Source organism: Zonotrichia leucophrys, chromosome 13 (assembly GCF_028769735.1).
Source record: "Zonotrichia leucophrys gambelii isolate GWCS_2022_RI chromosome 13, RI_Zleu_2.0, whole genome shotgun sequence".
Taxonomy (NCBI): Eukaryota; Metazoa; Chordata; class Aves; order Passeriformes; family Passerellidae; genus Zonotrichia; species Zonotrichia leucophrys.
The window spans coordinates 4,046,472-4,065,622 of NC_088183.1; the positions used below are offsets into that span (position 1 = coordinate 4,046,472).

The following is a 19,151-nucleotide window of genomic DNA, read 5'->3' on the forward strand; positions in this document are numbered from 1 at the left end:
GAAAAGCCTCTTCTGAGTCTCAAGCTTCCTTTTTGACCCTGTTACTTAAAGTCAGAATTTTAATTGCATTTAGAGTCCTGAAAGTTCATTTAGGTGCCTGCTGGGATTTTTAAATAGGCATAGGTACCTAAATTTTATGGCTTTGTGGCTGTTTGTTCCCCAGCTCTGAAACTGAGAAATAATTCAGGGCTGCTATAAATTACAGGGAATGTATGATGTCAAATAATGTGGAAAGAGCTCTTATACTGAGGGGGAAATAAAACACTGAATAGGTTCACAACAAAGAGAGTGACTTCATTCTTGCTGGTGGAAATACATCTTCTTTGCTGGGGAAATATCCTGAAACTTAAGGTCTCCACAGCCATAATCTGATTAAAATACAGAGCTGAAAAATATTCTGACCAAATAATGTAATGTGTTCTTTAATCCAGTGAGATTTGAAAGCCTAAGAAATAATAAATAATGATTTGCATGCTTAGTAGTTGAATGTCATAAAAGTCAACCCTGAGTACTTTTTAAAGAGTACTTGAAACTAAATTCTGCCATCTGACACTTGCACCAGAGTTCAGTGGGTCAGTTTAGCTGATGGTGAATGCTGCCTATAGAATATTATGGGATTTCATATTATAAGAAACTTTAAACCAGAGTTGCATTTGTCCCACCTCTCCCTTTCTAATTATTTAATTTCAGAATATTTTAATGTTAAGAAAAAGTATTTTTTTCTAGTTTTGTTCTATGTGCCCAGGAGATGGTGTGTTTAGTTTCCTTTTATTTGTGTTTCAGTACTTCAGTTTTTCCTTTATATTTGTGATAAAGTACTGAAATAGTAGTTTTTGAAGGGAACTGTGTTATGTTGCTGGTGTGGGGGGAATTGCAGAAGGAAAGGGAACAAAAGGAAATGACAGGTAGAGCAGGTGAATCCCATGGGAGTTTTTTCCTTTTCTTTTGCTCTTTCACTTTTGTTTTGTGCAACAAGAAAAGTTTGGAAGAAAAAGGTGACATTGCATTTCCCTTTGCTTTTTAGAGAAAGCATCAGCCAGTTTGCATGTCCTAGAATTAAATATCATTGCTGTGTCTCCCGAGCTTCAGCTTGGGGGAGTGAGGATCCATCTCCTCCAGCAGGATGCACAGAACCTTATCAATGTCCATTTGTTGCTCAATCAGCTAAAATTTAGGTTTATTTTCAATTACTGTTTTACCACTGAGTATCATGATCAGGGAAGAGACCACACAGAATGTGGAAATCAAGTGAGAACAGTGAGAAAACGCCACTGGTGGAGATCTCCTGTCTTCAGAGACCTCTAAGGTGTGGTCAGCCCCCCTGGCTGTGCCCAGGCTCTGCAGGGATGGACTCAGCTGTCCGTGGGCACACATGGGCTGTGCAGCACCCACACAGGGCCTTCAGTGCAAAACCAAAGTGATTTCTCTGAAACCCATGATATTGGACATTTCTGCAGTCCCATCCCTTTTCCTGTGTCCTGTTTGGTGAAGGAAGGTGTCCTGACAGAGAGTCAGGGCTCGGCATGCACAGGGGACACGTGGGAGCAGGGAAAAGCTTCCCTGGAGCTGGGATACGCTGCCCAGGAGGCAGAGATACCCCGGGGAAGTTGTGCAGGAGCTGGTTTGGAGCAGGAGCATCAGAGCATCCTCTGTGCACATTAATTAACTCTGGCAGCCAGGTGCTTAAAGCTTCACACACCCAGGGCCTCCCTGAGTTTGCCTGTTTAAGCTCACTCTTGCATAGTGCTGATGGGCCCAGAAATGTATTTATATCATTGCTTACTGCCTGGAAAGCTGCAAATCAGTTCCTGATAAATATGCCACTTCCAGCAAGATTAATGCTAAATTCCTCCTTTTAGAGCAGCAATTTGCAAATTGCTAAATTAGATTTTAACATTCGAATACTCTTTTTTCATGTCACACTTGCAGTATCTTTGTTTTTATCACCTGATGATACTGTTTGTGTTGGTATTGAACTTTGAGGCATATTAATACAATACACATAGATTTTGGTGGCAATTTTTTTTGACAACAGTTCTTATGAAATCTACTAGGAAAAAAATTGTGCAGAATAATGTAATCCATTACAGGAGGTTTGCTTTTGTTTTGAATTGGATTGAAAGCAGATATTTGTTTCATACAAGAGAAAATAGCAATACTATGCTACTTGGGAGTTATTTTATTGATAACTTCTGAGCTGAGATCTGAATTTTCCTATAGGCTGCCAATAATATCTAGAAAATTAGGAAGTAAGTAGTAGTGCATGATTATAAACCTGTTTGATGGTATCTGATTATCTATCATAACTTTACCTCTTTCATTCTATTTACTGGTAATTTCACAATCTTTAATTTGTGCATTCCACCTCTGTGTTAATTAGAGAAATTTTAATATTTCCCATTTTGGAAAAAATAATCCAGTTCAAGCACAGGGATGTGGTGACTGCTCTGGGGTGCCATCAACCAGCTCAGATGTTTTGCTGTCTATCCCAAACTCAGCAGTGACCACTGGAGAGTCATTCATTCCTGCTGTAAATGAAATGTTGAGAGAAATTAATAACAGGACAGTGAGTTTGAGGCTGGTTCCTCACTTCCTTGCCTTTTACAGCTTCTTTTTGAGATATCAGTTTTGTAGGAAAATGGTTGCATCTCAGATATTTTAATTTCCATAATCACTTTCCCTGGTTTACTGAGTGTATTCTAGAAGGTAAATTGGGAAGGTGGAAGAGAGGCAGAATGAGAAGGGAGGATTTAAGCAATTATTTTTGCTTCCTCTTCCCCTCTGCCTGTGAGGCTGCAGATCCAGCCCAGTGATCTCTCTGTGGCGTGTTCAGGGGTGCTGAGCTCGTGTTTGGGGGCAGAGCTGCAGGATTTGTTGATCCCTCTGTAATTGACTGGCAAGGTGATCCAATGCTGATAATTTAGCCAAAGCCAGTCCAGCCCAGAGCCCTCATTTTGTCAGGAGCACCAGCCCCTGACGGTGTTTGCTCGTCCCATCCCCTCCTTTGCTGAGCCCCAGGCAGGGAGGGCCTGGCAGAGCTGCCCATGGGGCGCTAATGGTCTGCGGGTGTGGAGATGCTTAACTGAGCTGTGCATCCAATTAAGATGAGTTTCTCAGTTAACAGGCACCCTGGGAAGAAATGAGTTACTTTCATTCCTGGGATTATGAGCACTTAATGGAGTAGACCTATCAGAATTCTGCCTGTGCTGCATGAGATAACCCTAAAATGCAGCACGGATTTTCAACTTACTCCTCTAGCAAAAAAACAACCCAAAAACCTTGCCAGGTGAGAAGGAGAAATCGATGCTCATGTGAGTCCTCTTGCAGTCAGGCTCACAGAGCTAAATAAGAGGTGGCATTGCATGCACAGTTAGATTTTACTTCATGCTTTTCTTCCATTCTGTCCCTTTGCTTGTGACTTGACTATTTAAAATTATAATTCAAAAATCTAACTTAAATAATATTTGTGATATTTTTTTCTGTAAGACTCACAGTGTGAGTGGAATATCCAAAAGATGGATGGTTCTGACTAGAGTTGGAGGCTTGGTTACCTGATGTGTATATGCAGTAGACTAGCTAAACTTCAGCCAATGTCAGTGTAGTTTCAGAAAATTTGGCAGAATGGTTCTGCTTTAAAGTGGTTCAGGATCTTGGACAAAGTAAATCTAGGATGAGTTTGTGCTGGACCTAAGCATATTCAGGAGAAGCAATGAAAACATAAATATTTCGCACCAATTGTGAAATGGGGAGGAGGTTTGTGGGGATGCAGCTTGGTTTTGGGACTTCCTTTTGTATTGCATCTTCCATGAAAAATAGATGGTATCTTTTTTTGAGTATAACCAGTGTAGTAAAAAATAACTTGGAAATTTTCTTTGCCCCTTCTGATAGAAAAAAGTGAGGATATTTTTCTTCCAGTCCTGTATTGGTCAGGATTGCTGCAATCATTCAGAGGGAGGAGAGAAATGAATTAGAATTATTCTTCTGAACCTGCTGTGCCTTGGTCTTGGTGAATGGTTCATGCCATATTACTCCTTGCTTATTTACTGACCTCCTCAGTGACTCACCTTGGTTAATGAATTAGTTTCAGTTAAATTGCTTTCACATTTGGATAATTTTATTTTTTACCAGCACCTAGTGCTCCATTTGATTAAATTAAATCAAGCATGTAGTCAATCAACTTTCTGCCAAAAAAAAAAAAAAAAAGACAAAAGAATAAGAAAAGTCATTGGTGTGGTTTTCCATAATTTATAAGTTAGCTAGGACAGGAATTGAAGGAGTATTAGTTTGTTCCTGGGGTAGGACTGGTAGGTGCATGTAAGGCAAAAACAATGCTGCATCTTTAAACAACCTTTAATAAGGTTTCTTTAACTCCTGAGCCAAACTCTGAGATCTCCCCTGCTGTAAGCCATAAGTTGCTTGTAGGCTTGTTCTAGAGAGTAATAAGTATTGTTGTTTAGCAATTGTGTTGTTGAAATTCAGCTCCACTATGTCTGACAGTATTTATCTAAAATACTTTCCCTGGTGCATGCTCAAGTTCCAGTAAACCGTGTCTTATTGTGCGACCTTTTCATTTTGCAGTGAAAAGGGATCAGCTCGTCAGATAAAAGCTACAAGCTGAAGTACAGGAAAAATGCGTGCTCAGAAAATCCGAGCATGATTGAAAACAAGATGTGTTAAATCAATGCAGTTTATCGCCTGCCTATTCCTGGCAATTGCTGTTCTAAGCTCATTCTGAGCACACACTAGATGATAAAAGTATAGTGTCACAGTGCTCACTGGGGTGTGAGGCCAGGGAAACATGTTTATCAGACAGGCTGGGATGATTTTTTTATTTTTTTTTTTACCCTTGATAACATTTATTGTCAACACTTTTGCAGAAAAGAAACCCCAAACCCTGAACAGTCATGGAAGCAGGTGATGCATCTGCTGCTGAAATCAGAGACTACCTAAAGCTCTCAAATTATACATTTCTATTTAAATGTTACAAACTAGAAAACAACAAACTCAACTGTTTCAATGTTAAACAATTTGCTGCATCATCTGGGCTGCAGCCAAAATGGTCCTTTTGCTTTTGGGTGAGTAGCCTTACTGCAATTTCATGTAGACAAGTCAAAGCTAATATTTAGAAATAAAGGTGTGTGGAAACTATTGTTTTCTCAAGGGATTTTAAATTAGTTATGGAGAGGGATTAAAGACCTAAATTAAACCTCACAGCAGGTCAGACCCTTCCAAGAGCACCACACCTATAATATTCATTACAGCTAGGCATAATTCATCTCATTTTTATGATTCAACTCCACTTGTATTTCCCTGTGAATCTCATTTCCAGAGATTTTGGATGTGAGTGCTGGTGTTTTTCCAATTTTCTCTCTTGAAAATTTTTTTTTTCTCTGACCATTGGGACCTTGCAAGTCAGAAGTCTACAATTCTGAGAAACAGCCAAATTTAGGCTAAAAAGCTTGAGTTTTTTCATTTATGCATCCCCTGGTAATAGTTGTTTTTTTTTTTTTTAATAATCTGAAGACATGATGAGAAATAACAAGGTTAAAAGTGAGAGAGGCAATATTCAAAACGAGATATTTCTGCATACAAACAGGTTTCAAAAATGGTTTCCAATACTGTCTACTCCAAAGGACTTTGTGAAGGGTGAAAAAAGAAAAAAAAACCCTACCTGTGTGTTATCCAAAATTATCCCTAGGACAATTTTAAAGGTGTCTGCACCTACACTGTGGAATTTGAGAAGTGCATGCAGAGGAAAAATCGTTGAAAATATGCAGAATACAGAATGAAAGAAAAGGTTACATGAGGTGACAGTTCAGCATCTCCCACGCTCTGTGTGGTACATCTCTGCATCTGTTTCTGAGCCAACAGCTTAAAAATAAATGCAGTGTCTTTATTTTTAAAATGTTTTAAAGTAGATCTAAATATAGATCTTATAACTAATCTTACACACCCATTATTGGAAATCTTGGCTTGGATGCATTTCTGTGCTTGTGTTTATGTGTGCACATATATTTATTTATTTCAGTGTGGGGATAAGCCATTGAGAACCAGCCCTTTTCAATGAATTTTTTGCTGCCTGCTCACATGCACCTCCAGAATTTGTCTGAAAAACTGGAAAATATTCACATTTAAATGCTGTTTATCCCTTTTTATAATGACTGCCAAAGTTGCATCAATTAACCTGGACAGCCAGACGAAGTAACCAACATGCTTTAATTTCCTTCTGGCCCTCTGTAGGCACATCCCCAGTGAATTCCACCAGCCTGTTGTGAAATTGGGATGTTTAAATTCCAGTGCCTGAAACTGGATTCTGTTTCAGACTCCCTTAAGGCCAAATCTTCCCCATTAGACAAGAGGTCAGTGCAGTCAGAGGAAGAAGAAACTGTGAAGCTCACAAATTGTTTGACTTTTTTTCCCCTCCAAGCCAGATTGCAGGTTGCTGTGAGTGAACTTTCAAAGTTGTTGTGTTTGGAGAAACCAACACATAATTCCTGCTAGACAGATCTCACAATCACATTCTGTAACTTCCATAAAGATATGGGGCTCAAGACATGCATTCCTTGCACCTTCAGCACCTCCGCTGGCTGCAGAGAAGGGAATTGCTCCTCTGGTTCTAAGTTCTTGGAAAAAATTTATTTTCAGGAAGAAAATATCACACTGTCTATCATGTCTGTAATAACACTGATGACCATGGAGGAGCTGCCTCCAACACTGGCCTGCTGCATCTTTAGTTCAAGTAAAGAGCAGTCACTGGGGAGCTCAGGAGAACTCTGTGTTGGGTTTGTCATTTCACTCAGCTCTGCATTTTCCTCGTTGTCTGTTGGGGCATTACGTGGCAGTAAAATGTAGGAATTACATTTCAGATATCTCTATTTCCAATTTAAAAAAATGTCATGATGTCACAGTTCAGTTTTAGAAATGGAAATTCAATGCACAGGAGCATGTTTAAGTAAAGACCAGAAAAATGAGGAAATTCTGGAAGGGCCTTTCTAGCCCAGACTTTCTGTGCAGACTCTCACTTCCATTTTCCACTTCTTGTGGGAATAAACACTCCAGGGAAAGTCAGTGGAAAGAAAACTTTAGAAAAAGCAAGACAAATTCACAACAACAACAACCAATAGCTCAAATGCTTGCATGTTTTCATTTAAGGAGCTTTAATTAGCAAAGGAAAAGTCTTTGCAGGGAGATTTGCTGAACAGACTTTTTCTGATTTGAGGATGGAGTTTTGAAGTGGGTTTTTGTTGCTGGCTTTGTAGAGCAGGCAGAAAGAGGCCACTGTGCATGAGAGTCGTTGGGTTTGGTGTCAAAATGTTGCTTTCTAGCACCATCCACTAGCACTGCTGTCCTGCAGGGCCTTAGCAAGGCATTTTAGTACCTGGAAATTACACTATTATGGTCTGTCCTGTCCTGTTCCCATCTTCTGCAGTCAGTGTTTTATTTTGTTAGGGTCAGGGGCTTGCAGCAGAAGTCTTTTGTGGCTTTGAGGTGTTGAGACACAAAACTTTCTGTATCTTGGCCACAGAATTACCTTCTATTTATATTCTGACAAGTTCTCTCATTGGACAGGAAAAAACCCCAAAACAACTGTGTAGACCCCAAAGCCTCACCTCTTTGGCACTGCAATTCAGGACCTGTCACCAGCTGTCTAATTTTGTTGTAGAGCCAAATTTACAAAATAAATTTGTGAAGATACAGGGGAAGAGTCTGAAGCATCTTCTTCCATTCCAGTGCTTGGTGGCTCCCTGGTGCTCCACAGGAGCAGACGCTGTGGGATATTTAATTCCCACATTCACCCTTTCCCTGAGTGCTTCACTTAAAAAAAATCAAAACCAGATTTCTCCTCTGAGACAGGGACGATCAGACCTGTGGGCCTGAGGCAATTTTTTTGTAGCCTTCAGCCTTTTTTTGGGGGTTATTTGAGCCCTCAGAGTCCCTTCCCTGTCCTTGCAGCCTTTTCCACTGGAAAAGCATATGGGAAGTTCATAGGTCTAAGTGCTTCTTTCTCACTGGTTTTGGGTCAAACAGAATGAAAAAGAAACAAGGACTGAAAAATAAAAGGAGTAAATGAAACCATGAATGCATGGGAAACAAATTAACTGGATATGTTTTACATTCTGAAATATTTCCATAATGCTGCTATGTAGTGTGTGTTTATTTTTCTTTGAATAATAATGTTAAAATGTGTCTAATTCAATTACTCTCTGCATTTGCTGAATGAGTTTTCCTTGGTGAAGGGCTCTCTACACTACCCCAAGCTACGAATTCCATATGATATTTGAACAGGTCCTTTTAATTGCTGATATTAAGTGTCGATCATTCTGCTGGGAGTTGGCAGCATGGCCAGAGAAACAAATTCCTCTCTCAGATACATCAGACAGTCATTCAATTAACAACCAAAGCTTTATTGACACAGTAGGAATTCATTATGTGAAATATTAAAAAAAGCCCTCCACTGACTAGTTAAAAAAAAGAGACTTTTAAAGATGGTAGATTATCTGCATGTGGTTATTAAAATTATTTGTGCAGAATTCAAAATTATGGTTATGATGGAAACATTTTTTCTCAGAGGCATGAGCAGCATTTTTGTTGAAAACATAAGCTGGACTTTGAAAAGATGGCTATAATGTGCACATGCCTATTTCCACAGACATTGTGCATTTTCTTGATTAAAAGCCTGAGATTTTATGAGTTATGGCTTTAGCGTTACTGCATAAAGAGCTTCATGGCTTATTCTGTTAGAGTCTAATTTGAAAGAAAGTTCTTCCTCAAGGGTTTAAGAAGTAATTCATAAAATGGTAAGAATAATAAATATTGTGCCTTAACTCATACACTAGGATAGATAGACAGATTTTGTACACCTGGGTGTAATTTTAGTTAATTCACACAAGAGACAGGCTGAAAGTTTATTGTTTGGAAGGAGAAAAATGGCTTAAATCTTGTATTTGCAAAAATGATTATATTAGCTTAAATGAAAATGCTACTCTATTAATGGCTTCAATAAGCTATGCATTTGGAAAAGTATTTTAATAAAAAGTTACCTGAAGTTTACTGCAACTTAAAATATGTAAGTGAGGGAAAAGTACTTACCTTGATTTATATGTCTTTTGGAGGTGTAATTATTGGCTTTTTACTCACCTATGTAAAACAATGTACTTTTGTAAATGGATTTCTGGCCACTTTACTCCTTTTTTTTTTTTTTCCACATAAAAAATAAGCACTGTCAATCAAAGAATTTTAAGGTTTATTTCCTCTTTAGAAATGATTGATAGCCTTTTAGATTTACAAGTTGACAAGTTAAAGGGTTCTATTGGTATAATTATGTACTAAATTCACAGTCTTTCAATTTAAATGTCCTTTTAAAACCACAAGATTATCATACCTGTATTTTGAAAAGTGGGCCAGTCAGTTTGGGTTGGTATACAAATTGCTTCCATTAGCCTTGGGACCTATTTGAATTTAGTACAGTTTTTTAAAGTTAGTAGTACTTTCAATGGTACTTTTAAAATATAAGGTAATGGGAATGCATTTTAAGTACCATATGTGTTAGCTTGTTTTTAATGTACGGATGTCAAGAACACAAATAGAGAGTTTGTATTTCTGATTGATTCTTTTTTTTCCAATCATGGAAAGAAAGCTGTTATTTGAATTAAAGGTGTGGGAAATGCCTTATTGTGGATGGACTTCAGCAGCAGACACCAGCCATGTGTACAGGGGCAGAGGAAAACCTTGCAGGGGGATGTGTCTGACCTTGTAGCAGCTCTTCTGCAGGGCTTGGAGATGAGAATATTCCCTTTTTTTGGAGTTTTTCCATCTTCTGACACACAACTGGTCTGGTGTAATGCTGAGGGTGGGGTTAAATATGTGAACAGATCTGTTTCATTGAGAGATGATTAATTACATTTGGGTTGTAAATGAACAAGGACTGGAGGGCTGAAATTGTCCAATCTGTCCAGACAGCTAAAGATCTTTTTTTTTCCTTTTTTTTTGTTTTTTTTTTCAATTCTATGTAAGATTGAAAGGTTGAAGGGGTATAGACTAATGAGTGGTATTTAACAATAGCAGTTTAGGATCCAGTCCTGCAGATTGGTGTGTGCAGCCTCTCCCCACCACTAAAGTAAAGCTGAAGCTGTTTGAAACTGAAAGTTTTCACTATCTCTCACGGTATGCTTGATGCCTTCTGAGATTGGACCATAAAATTAACATTTTTTTTTTCGGCCATTTAGTTCAGAAAATATTCAGAGGAAATACTCTGTGGATTTCAAATGTGTTGAACGTGTAGGAAGATATGAGAAAATGACTGCTAACTCTGGGGGGATTTCAGAACTGGCCTCCATTTATAATATTGCAGAATTTAGTAACTACTTTCCCAAAGGATCTAAAGGGAAAATGGCCATAAACTAGACTGAATTAGAGGAGAAACACATTTGGCAGAACCACACTAAAATCTTTGAACGTATTTGCAAAAGAAATTTAAATTTGATCTGTAGGGTTTTGTTGGGTTTTTTTTCATATTCTCATAGAACAGCTATTTTTGATAATAAATATAAATAGCAGTCAATTAATTTATTTGAAAAAGGATTTAAAATAAGGAACCTTATAAGTAAACTCAGAGGTAAGGAAACCAGGGGGTTCCAAACCAAGGAACTGGGATATTTTCTGGAAAACTACACAGCAGAGGGGTCAGTGTGGGCCAGGGTGTGAAAGGAAATGTAGGAAAAAAGGCCCAACCATCCCAAAATCAAAAGGGGCCAAAGCAAGGGAAAAGCCTTATGCTCACTCCTTCCATAGATAGAAATAAAATATTTCTATCCTTCCTGGATAGAAATAAAAGATCACATTCAGATATTCCTGATGAAAGGAACTACCTGAAAAACCTCAAACAAACAAGGAGACTGGAGGGATGTCATGAGCTCAGAAAGTAAAATCCTGAAGGATTTCTAATCTAGAGTTACCATAATACTGCAAGACTCATTTCAGGGTATGGTCAGAAGGTTCCTTTCTGGTGTGAGAGGATTGCTGAGGTCCTGCTGGCCCATGGACCCCGTGCCTCTCCAGGCAGTCCCATCAGCCCCACGTTGGTGTTTCACCGTGTTGGGTCGGTCTGCATCCCTCAGCATCACCTTCCTCTGCCTCAGCCTGCATTGCTGGATGAGCTTATGGAGATGGGAATTTGACCCTTTGCTTGTCCGCTGGACAATCTGCTGTAGAAATGTGGTTTGAAAGTAACAATAATTTAAAGAGATTGTTTTGTGGGCTTGTTATGGAATGCCATAATTAATTACAAACAAGCCAGGGATTAGGTACTGGTTTCATGATAACATGAAAATCTTTAGAAGTATGGAAAAATGTTCATGTAAAACATGGAAATATGGACAGGTTATGCCATGTTGGGGCTGGGAGATGGAGTGTAATGCTAAATCTTTTTGCAATGTTCAAAAATCGTCATTCTAGCTGCATAAAAGAGTTCATAATAAGACCCTCATAAAGATATATATTCATAAATTAGTAAGACTTTGTGTGAGAAATAAATTTTTTTGCTATTAATAAGCTAAGACAAGAGAAGAAAGACTTTAAAGTGACTCAAAAATGAAAATAAACATAATTTTTTTTCTCCTCAAAGAAAAAAAGGTTGAAAATACAAAAATCCACATTCAAATTGATATTTTTTTTCCATTTAACTCAAAAAATTTGAACAAATTGCTATGGAATATTTCCACATCTCTATTGGCATGGGAGAGTCAAGATGTACTGTTGTTTAGAGATGCTTGAGAATACTTGACTGTTCCAGTTCACCAAAGCACTTAGGAAATTCTAAGCACATGTTGAAGTCTCACTAACATCTGAGTTTTAAAGTGATCATATGACTGGAAATATAGCTAGAAGGTCATTCAGTGCAGTCCCCTGTAATTATAGGCAATCATATAAAAAACATAATATGCTCAAATTTGCTTTGCTGAAAGCAAATGGGTTTAAGTATGTGCTTACAGATAAGCATGTGCTTAAAGGCTTGACACAATCAGAGCTTCCATTAATGCAGACAGACCAGCATTTTCATGAAGATTAAAGTGTTCCACTTTCACCATTTCTCACCTCCATTTTATTGGACAAGGACTAGGGAAAGATGAACTAAAAACATTGATGTATTTTTTTTTTTTAATTATTAGGTCTCCTGGATCAGTTTAGTGCTGATCAGAGCCTAAGCTGCTGAAGTCAGTGTCAATGAGTAAAAAATAAAACCTCTGCCAAGACAATTGCCTGCATTTCACAACAAAATTATTTGTGACCATTGCACATGGAGCATATTAAATATATAATGAAATTTGGAACAAAAAAGGCACTGGAGTAGGAACTACTTTTGCCTTCCAATCACCTTCCTCGTAATATGAAAAACTCAACATGAAACATGGGTGTAAAGTATTTATCACATTGATTTCATAGTGCCTTTCAGAGACATTAATTGCTTCCTGTTTGGAAGATGCATGCAACATCCCCAAATCTTCCAGCAGCTCTGCTGGAGGAGCTGAAGTGTGAAGGTTTGGATGGAATTCAAAGGACCAACCTCAAGCAGTGTTTGGACCAAGACCTGAGTCAGTGCTGAGTTCCAAGGGGGTTTTGCCATGGTCCCATGGTACATTTGCCATTGTCACCTGAGCCCCTGCTGTGCCTTTGTCACCTCACCTTTGTTTGTTGTTGTTTCAGCTCTGAACGAACCCACCATTGACTACGGTTTCCAAAGGTTACAGAAGGTTATCCCCCGGCACCCCGGTGACCCCGAACGCTTGCCAAAGGTCAGCACAAAGTTTATTGTTCTGTTAAATGTGGTAAAGATGGGTTATTGCACGTTTTTGTCTGAAAGTGCATATCTGTGAATATGATGGTCCTGGTTTGGTACCCAACCCAGATGAGCTGAAATAGAGGCATGACCAAGAAAGCCCAATCAGCAACTGGAGCCTTAGGAGAATTCTGTTATCTTCTCAAACAGCTCTTGCCTTAAACACAAATCTTTCTCTATGTTCTAAAATATGTAACAATGCACATATTTTTTGGTTAAATTTTGGGACCTGGGAAGTGTTTTTATGGAATAATGATGCTTTTTGGTTTTGACATCAGTAGCACTTTGGCAGCATAATTTTGAGAACTTCACCATTGATAAAATCAAGTTAATTGGATGTGACTGCATTGCTGCTGCATCATGTATTGGTTTAGGGTAATAATGATTATATACTGTTTTATTTCAGAATTGCTGATTTAATTAGAGCATTGTGTACTGAAGTGATGTTCATTCTCATGAAAATTAGTGAGGTTTTTTGTTGATTTCTGTCAAGTAAAACCTGGGGGAAAGACAGCATTGTTCAGATAGGTTTCTTGTACTGGGAAAACACTGGGATTGCACTCAGATCTGGTTTTGTAGCTTGCAAGAATTTGCAGTGACTTTTGTGGTATACTGGAGTAAGAGATGGGCATTTAAGTGTTGCTGGTGTCCACAGGAGCTCTGAGCAATGGTGATGATCTGGAGTCACTGTGGCCAGCTGCCACCACATGTTTTATCTGCTGTTACTGAGTGAGCTGGGGAGTCAGAACACTCCCTGTGGAAAAGAAAATGTGAATTTGCAGACCTGACACACAGACAAATGAATTGTTCAGTTAATGTACATCCAGTATAGTCTTTGTGACTGGGCAATACTTGTGACCTTTCTTCTGTAGCTCCCTGAGCTGTCCACAGGCTTTCATCAGGGATTGTTGTAGGTTTTGATTAGTTGCGTTTCTAAAATGTTTGAAAGGTGAGGAGATTTCCTGAACACTGGAACTTAATTTTTTTAATTCCTTGAAAGAAATAGAAGTCAGTATGTGACATTTTTTTACAGGCTTGTTCTGTCTTTTATCTTTGCCTGGGAAGGCTGCAGGCTGTGGTTTTGGGGTCATTGATGTGTTGTCCTTCCCTCTTCCCACCAGAGAAACATGCTGTCCTGGGGAGTTACATTTACCATTGGCTCTGTTCACCCTCTGCAAGCTGTCCCTTTCCCTAACATTTGGACAGACTTGCAGCAGGACACAGCTTTCATGGCTTGTCAAGTTTCACTCCAGAGGTGCAACCCTTTCCAAAGAAAGAGAGCATCCTTCTGTAGGGGCTTTTTTTTTTTTTTTCACCTCTATCCTGCCTCTGCTGCCAAATGTACTTCTGGAGAAAAACGGTTTCTCAGAAAATAAGATGCCAGCTTGCACTATGCACCAGGCATTTGCAAGGTCCAAAGGAACTACTGCAAAACTTCCCTAAACCCAGCATTCCAGCTGGCTACTAGATAGCCATAGATTTTATTTAAATCAGGAAATTAAAGTAAAATAAACCTGGACAATTCCAAATTGAGTTATGTGTCTAAGGGTTGTGATGGAACAGGAATTGGGCTCCTTTTTGGCTCCTGAGGCACTGAGAGGATCCCCAGCAATGCCCCTTTGTGCTGGTATGGAAATGTGGGAATGCAGCCTCCAGGATGAGCACCCTCTCTCCCGTTTGGTCTGAGACTGGTACCACACATTCCTGCAGGCAGAAGAAAGCTTCTCCTAGCTCCATATCCTGATTCTGAAATTTAGCAGGTATTTATGGATAAGGTATGAGTGAGGGTTAGCACTCAGTCATCTGTCCCCTCCTCTACCCTCTTGGCTACATGTGTTTCTTTGGAACATCTTTTAAACTGATTTTTTTAATCTTTAAATCAAGGGAAATTGTGGTTATGTCTGGAGAGCTAAGATGTGATGGCCTAAAAAACAAGGTCACTCCTTTAGGGTTGGACAAACTCAGCAAAGAAACTGGTAACACTGTGCAAGCTTAGAGAGAAACAGGATGTAGAGAGGACTTTTTTTTTGTCTTTGGGTAATTCCTTCTGTGCAAGCTTGAAGGTTGGACCTCAAGTTCAAGTCTCATTAATATGCCACGCACAGAGGCTGAATGCAGCAGGGGTTGGCACATGTCGACTCCTGTGTTTGAGGCACTGATGGTTCAATTCCCAGCATCACTTGCTGGCTCCAGGATCAGCATCAAGGACGTGTGAGCCCCTGTGCTGGTGAGCACTGCACAGTGCTCTTCCCCATGTCATTAAACCAGGAAGGGCTTTGGCAGGGTTCCACTGCAGACAATTCTCAGTGGCTACTTAGAGGAGTGTTGGAAGCCATATGGCTCCCACAGTGGAACCACGGGCAGAAAGGGCAAATGTTCCAGAGAAACAGAAGAGAGGAGAGCAGTGCTCAGAGCTCTCAAAATCCTTCCTTCCATTTCCCCCCTTGTCCTGGCAGCACATCATCGCTTTCTGTTCACAAACATAAAAATCTTGTGCCTTTGCATTAAATAAACAAAGCAAATAATATTTCTCTAATTGCTGCTAGGGTTTGTGGCCATTATTCCATTGAAACATTACTGATGAATTAGAGATCTTCCCAGAGGTAGAAGTGGTTATAATTTTTGTGTTCATAAGGGCATGCTGCCCTTCCCATGAACCATCAAGAGCACTCTGCTCTGTGACTTATCCCTGCAGTCAAGGAGAATTGTTCAGACCATCAAGTGAGTGTTAGCACATGCTCTGCCCTCCAGAGTTGAGGAGTTAACAGCATTTCTAAAACTATTGAGACTGTTAGAGAAGTTTGATCTCCACAAGTTTAGAACCACTATTTTCAAAAATGCTCAATATTTATACTCAGGATGAATTTTTTGAAATTTTCCATCTATCTGCTTGAAATAGGCAAAGAAAAAAAAGGACAGATTTTAAAAAATAATTTCTCCTTCCTGGTGCTTCAACAGGCAAATTCCAGTAGAGAATGCCCTCCCACAGTGAGGAGAATGGGAGCACCTGGAAATGAGGGTCTTTGGGCTGCTAGATTGACAGCTGATGTGCTTAACGTAGAAATGCAATATATAGTTTCTGGAGAAAAGAGAGAGGGAGCTGGTGTTAGCAGCTGAGCTATGGAGCAGTTTGAGCCAGAATCCAGGTCCCTTGTTGTCCAGAGCAGGTTGGGGAAGGCAGCCAGTGGAAGGAGATGTGCATGTCTGTACAGGCACCCCCACACCCACAGGCACCAGGAGGAGAGACAAGAGGTGGTGGGATTAGCACCCAAAGCTTGGAGGGAGATCAAGTACCAGGAGTGTGCTGGGCAGTGTAGTCTTTCCTTTCTAATACAGACAGGGGGCAGATCAGAGGAAACAAGAGACCTCTGGGGATAAGAGAAAAGGAACACTGTGATGCTAAGGTTGGGAAATGCTGTCATTGTCCTGCAGGAGCAGTCTGCAGGGAGCCTGTGTGGAGCTGGGAGCAGCCCTGCACGTGTGTGTGCCCCATTTCCATCTGGAGTGATTGCACACGTGCACACAAATGCACTCGTGTTGTTGGTTCCTGTGCACATAAACTGCAGTGGAGATCACTGAAGAGTTCAGATCACAACAACATGTTGAGTCTATTAAGGTTCATTCATGTAACTACCCTGCAATCCTTAAAATAAATCCCTGGCAGACACGTTGCAATTCTGCAATTTTGTTAAAACTCCACAGCTAGAGCTGTAAAACAGCTTCAGCTGTGAGCTAGATTTGAAACACATCCATCCTAAATGATTTAATAACAACGATTCCTCTTTATATGCAATTTCCTAGATTTTATTTGCCATTTTCACCACTCCTACAACTCATCACTTGTATTTAGATTAAGCAGAAGATTGTTCACTCTGTGTTTGAGCAGCGAGTCATTGCACCAACCCCCTCTGTGATCTGACGTCCTCTCCCTCCCAGTCTGTTCCTTCAGTGCTCTCTAGGAGACCCCTTATCCCTCCTGAAAGGGACCTTTACTTCTGGTTTCTCTTCATGTAGATGAAAGTGGAGCTTCTCTCTCTAGTGCACAGGGGACTCCCTGCTGAGCTGAGAGCACAGGTAACCAGAATCCTCCTTCCCTTCAGCTCCTTTTCTCTGGTCAGTCATTAAACCCCCCCAAGACACAGCCCAGCTCCTCGTTTAGGACACTAATAAAAGACATGTGGTTTTTAGGAATCAGAGGCTGGCAAAAGCAGTTGTCTTTTTCCATATGAAATCCCACAGATCTGCCCTTTATCCATCGTGACATGGGTATTGTTTATATTGCAAATAAAGGTTGTCTCTAAACGTGGGTGGTTGGCCCAGGCTTGCTAGCAGAGGTTAAAATAGCAATGAAGACAATGCAGCTCAGGTTTGCTGCTTCAGACAGACCCAATGGAAATTCCAGAAAGGACTGCCATCTACTAACTCAACATACACTCTATTTTAACCTAAGTTAGTAATTTACAGCTAAGAAAACACTTTTTTTTTCTCCCACCCAGTGTAACAAGAGAGTCATTAGAAAACTTTTATACTAAGTGTGGGCAGGAAGGGGAGGAATGTAAAGAGGAGCTATTGGAGTTCAGCTGTACAGCAAGGAGGTCATAGGATGTGCTTGTAGGGCTCTAGGAGGTCATGAGATGTGCTTGGAGGGCTCTTCATTCTACTGTAAAATTTACAGGAATATGAGACCAGAGTTAAGGTTGGTATTGAACCCTTAACAGCTGGGTTTTCAAAGTTCCCTAGCAATTTGAGCTCCTGGTTGAGGAGCTTGTTTAGGGGGTCTGGTATTTTGTTTATCCTATAGAAAATATTCAACAAGAGAGCATCAAACTTCTGAGATGGTGAGGTAGCTGTGCAAACGTCACCCTTATGGGGTGGTGGATGTCACAGGGGTGTCTGGGAATAGGCAGAGCCTGAAAGGAGAGAGCAGAGGGACAGAGGCAGCGCTCGCTGAAGGGCAGAGCCAGCACACAGGGCTGGCAAGGAGCCCTTTCCTTTCTGAAGGTCAGCAGTGTGCACACACATTTCACTGAGCTTTCTTTATAACTGGGTCAGCATTTACTCAGCAAATGATTAGAGCAGATGGTGTAATTTAGAATCTATGACAAAACTTTTAATAGATCAGGGCTAACATGATGACAAGGAGCTCTGCGCCGTTCTCCACTCCCGCTCTCTGCTTTGCCTTGGGGTAAAAATCATGCCTGGGATTGGATTTTCTAGTCTGCACATTCCATCTGAGCGACTCCAACCACTTGTTTGAGCATCCTGTAGGAGGGATCCCCACATTTCTCTGTTCCTGTATGGTTGGTTTTAAATATAACAATTCCTTGTTGGTTTTAAATATAACAATTAACTGAGCATGACAGGAAGACACCAAACAGGTAAACACAGTCCCTTTGAGGAGCAGGTTTTGGAGGAAAAAGCCACAGTTTGAAGAAAGTAACAAAGGCTGCATTTGTGTATTTTGCTCCATGGAGCTGAAAATATCTAGTAAATTGATCCCGTGGGAGTAATAAATACACATTACTTTATCTTGTACTTCATGTCCTATACCCCTGAGCCTTGATAGAACAACACCACTTAATAGACTTAAAAAAAGAGTAATTACAGTCATTGGTTGTGTGATATTTCAGCCCTTCCAGCCCTGCCTGACCTTCTAATTTAGCTCACCGTGTCTAACTAATGCATTTATATTCATCTTTTATGAAGCATGTGTAGTACAAAATTGACTTTGCAGCCTTTAGCAAGCTGTCTTACCAGGTTTGGGATCTGGTTAGTACAGCGTACTGTATAGCATATGTACATTTACAGCAGAATTCTCCATGCATATGGTTCTGATCTTCTATTACTTTTTATCCTTTTGGAAATAAAATAAAAAATATTTTTTCCATTTCATCCTCCCCTCCCCTTTTTTAAAGCTTTTATTCATTGCGGCATTATTTACAGCTAAACATGCAGGCAGGAAGATGCAAGCATTTTTAAAATGATTACCACTAATGTTTCTACTTGTCAGAAGTGCTTAAATTTTCCTGCACTTTGTCTAAAAACTTAGCACTTTTACCTTTTAAGAATTACAAATTTCTAAGATCTTACCAAGCTGATTTACAAACACAGCTGACAGTTTATGATGAATGATGTTGCAAAATGTGCAATATGTTTCTCTGTCATTTCTATGCATGTATATATTAAGAAGAAGATTAAGAAGAGAGAGAACCCCCCTCTGAAAGAAACCCTTGAGTTAGAGAGCACACACACAAATCTCTCTCCTGTGTTTCCTCATAACTTCCCGCTCACTTCACTCATCCAGTGGAGCACAATT

At 39.9% G+C, this 19,151-nt stretch overlaps 1 protein-coding gene across 9 annotated transcripts in view; it reads left to right on the forward strand.

The window, feature by feature from the left end:
• EBF1 (EBF transcription factor 1) overlaps positions 1-19,151 on the forward strand; it is a 266,089-nt gene that overhangs the window by 223,546 nt on the left and 23,392 nt on the right. For all 9 annotated transcript variants that reach the window (XM_064724844.1, XM_064724848.1, XM_064724845.1 and 6 more), the window contains exon 11: positions 12,703-12,791. In XM_064724844.1, the coding sequence (XP_064580914.1) occupies positions 12,703-12,791 (89 nt within the window). The remainder of the gene's footprint in view (positions 1-12,702; positions 12,792-19,151) is intronic.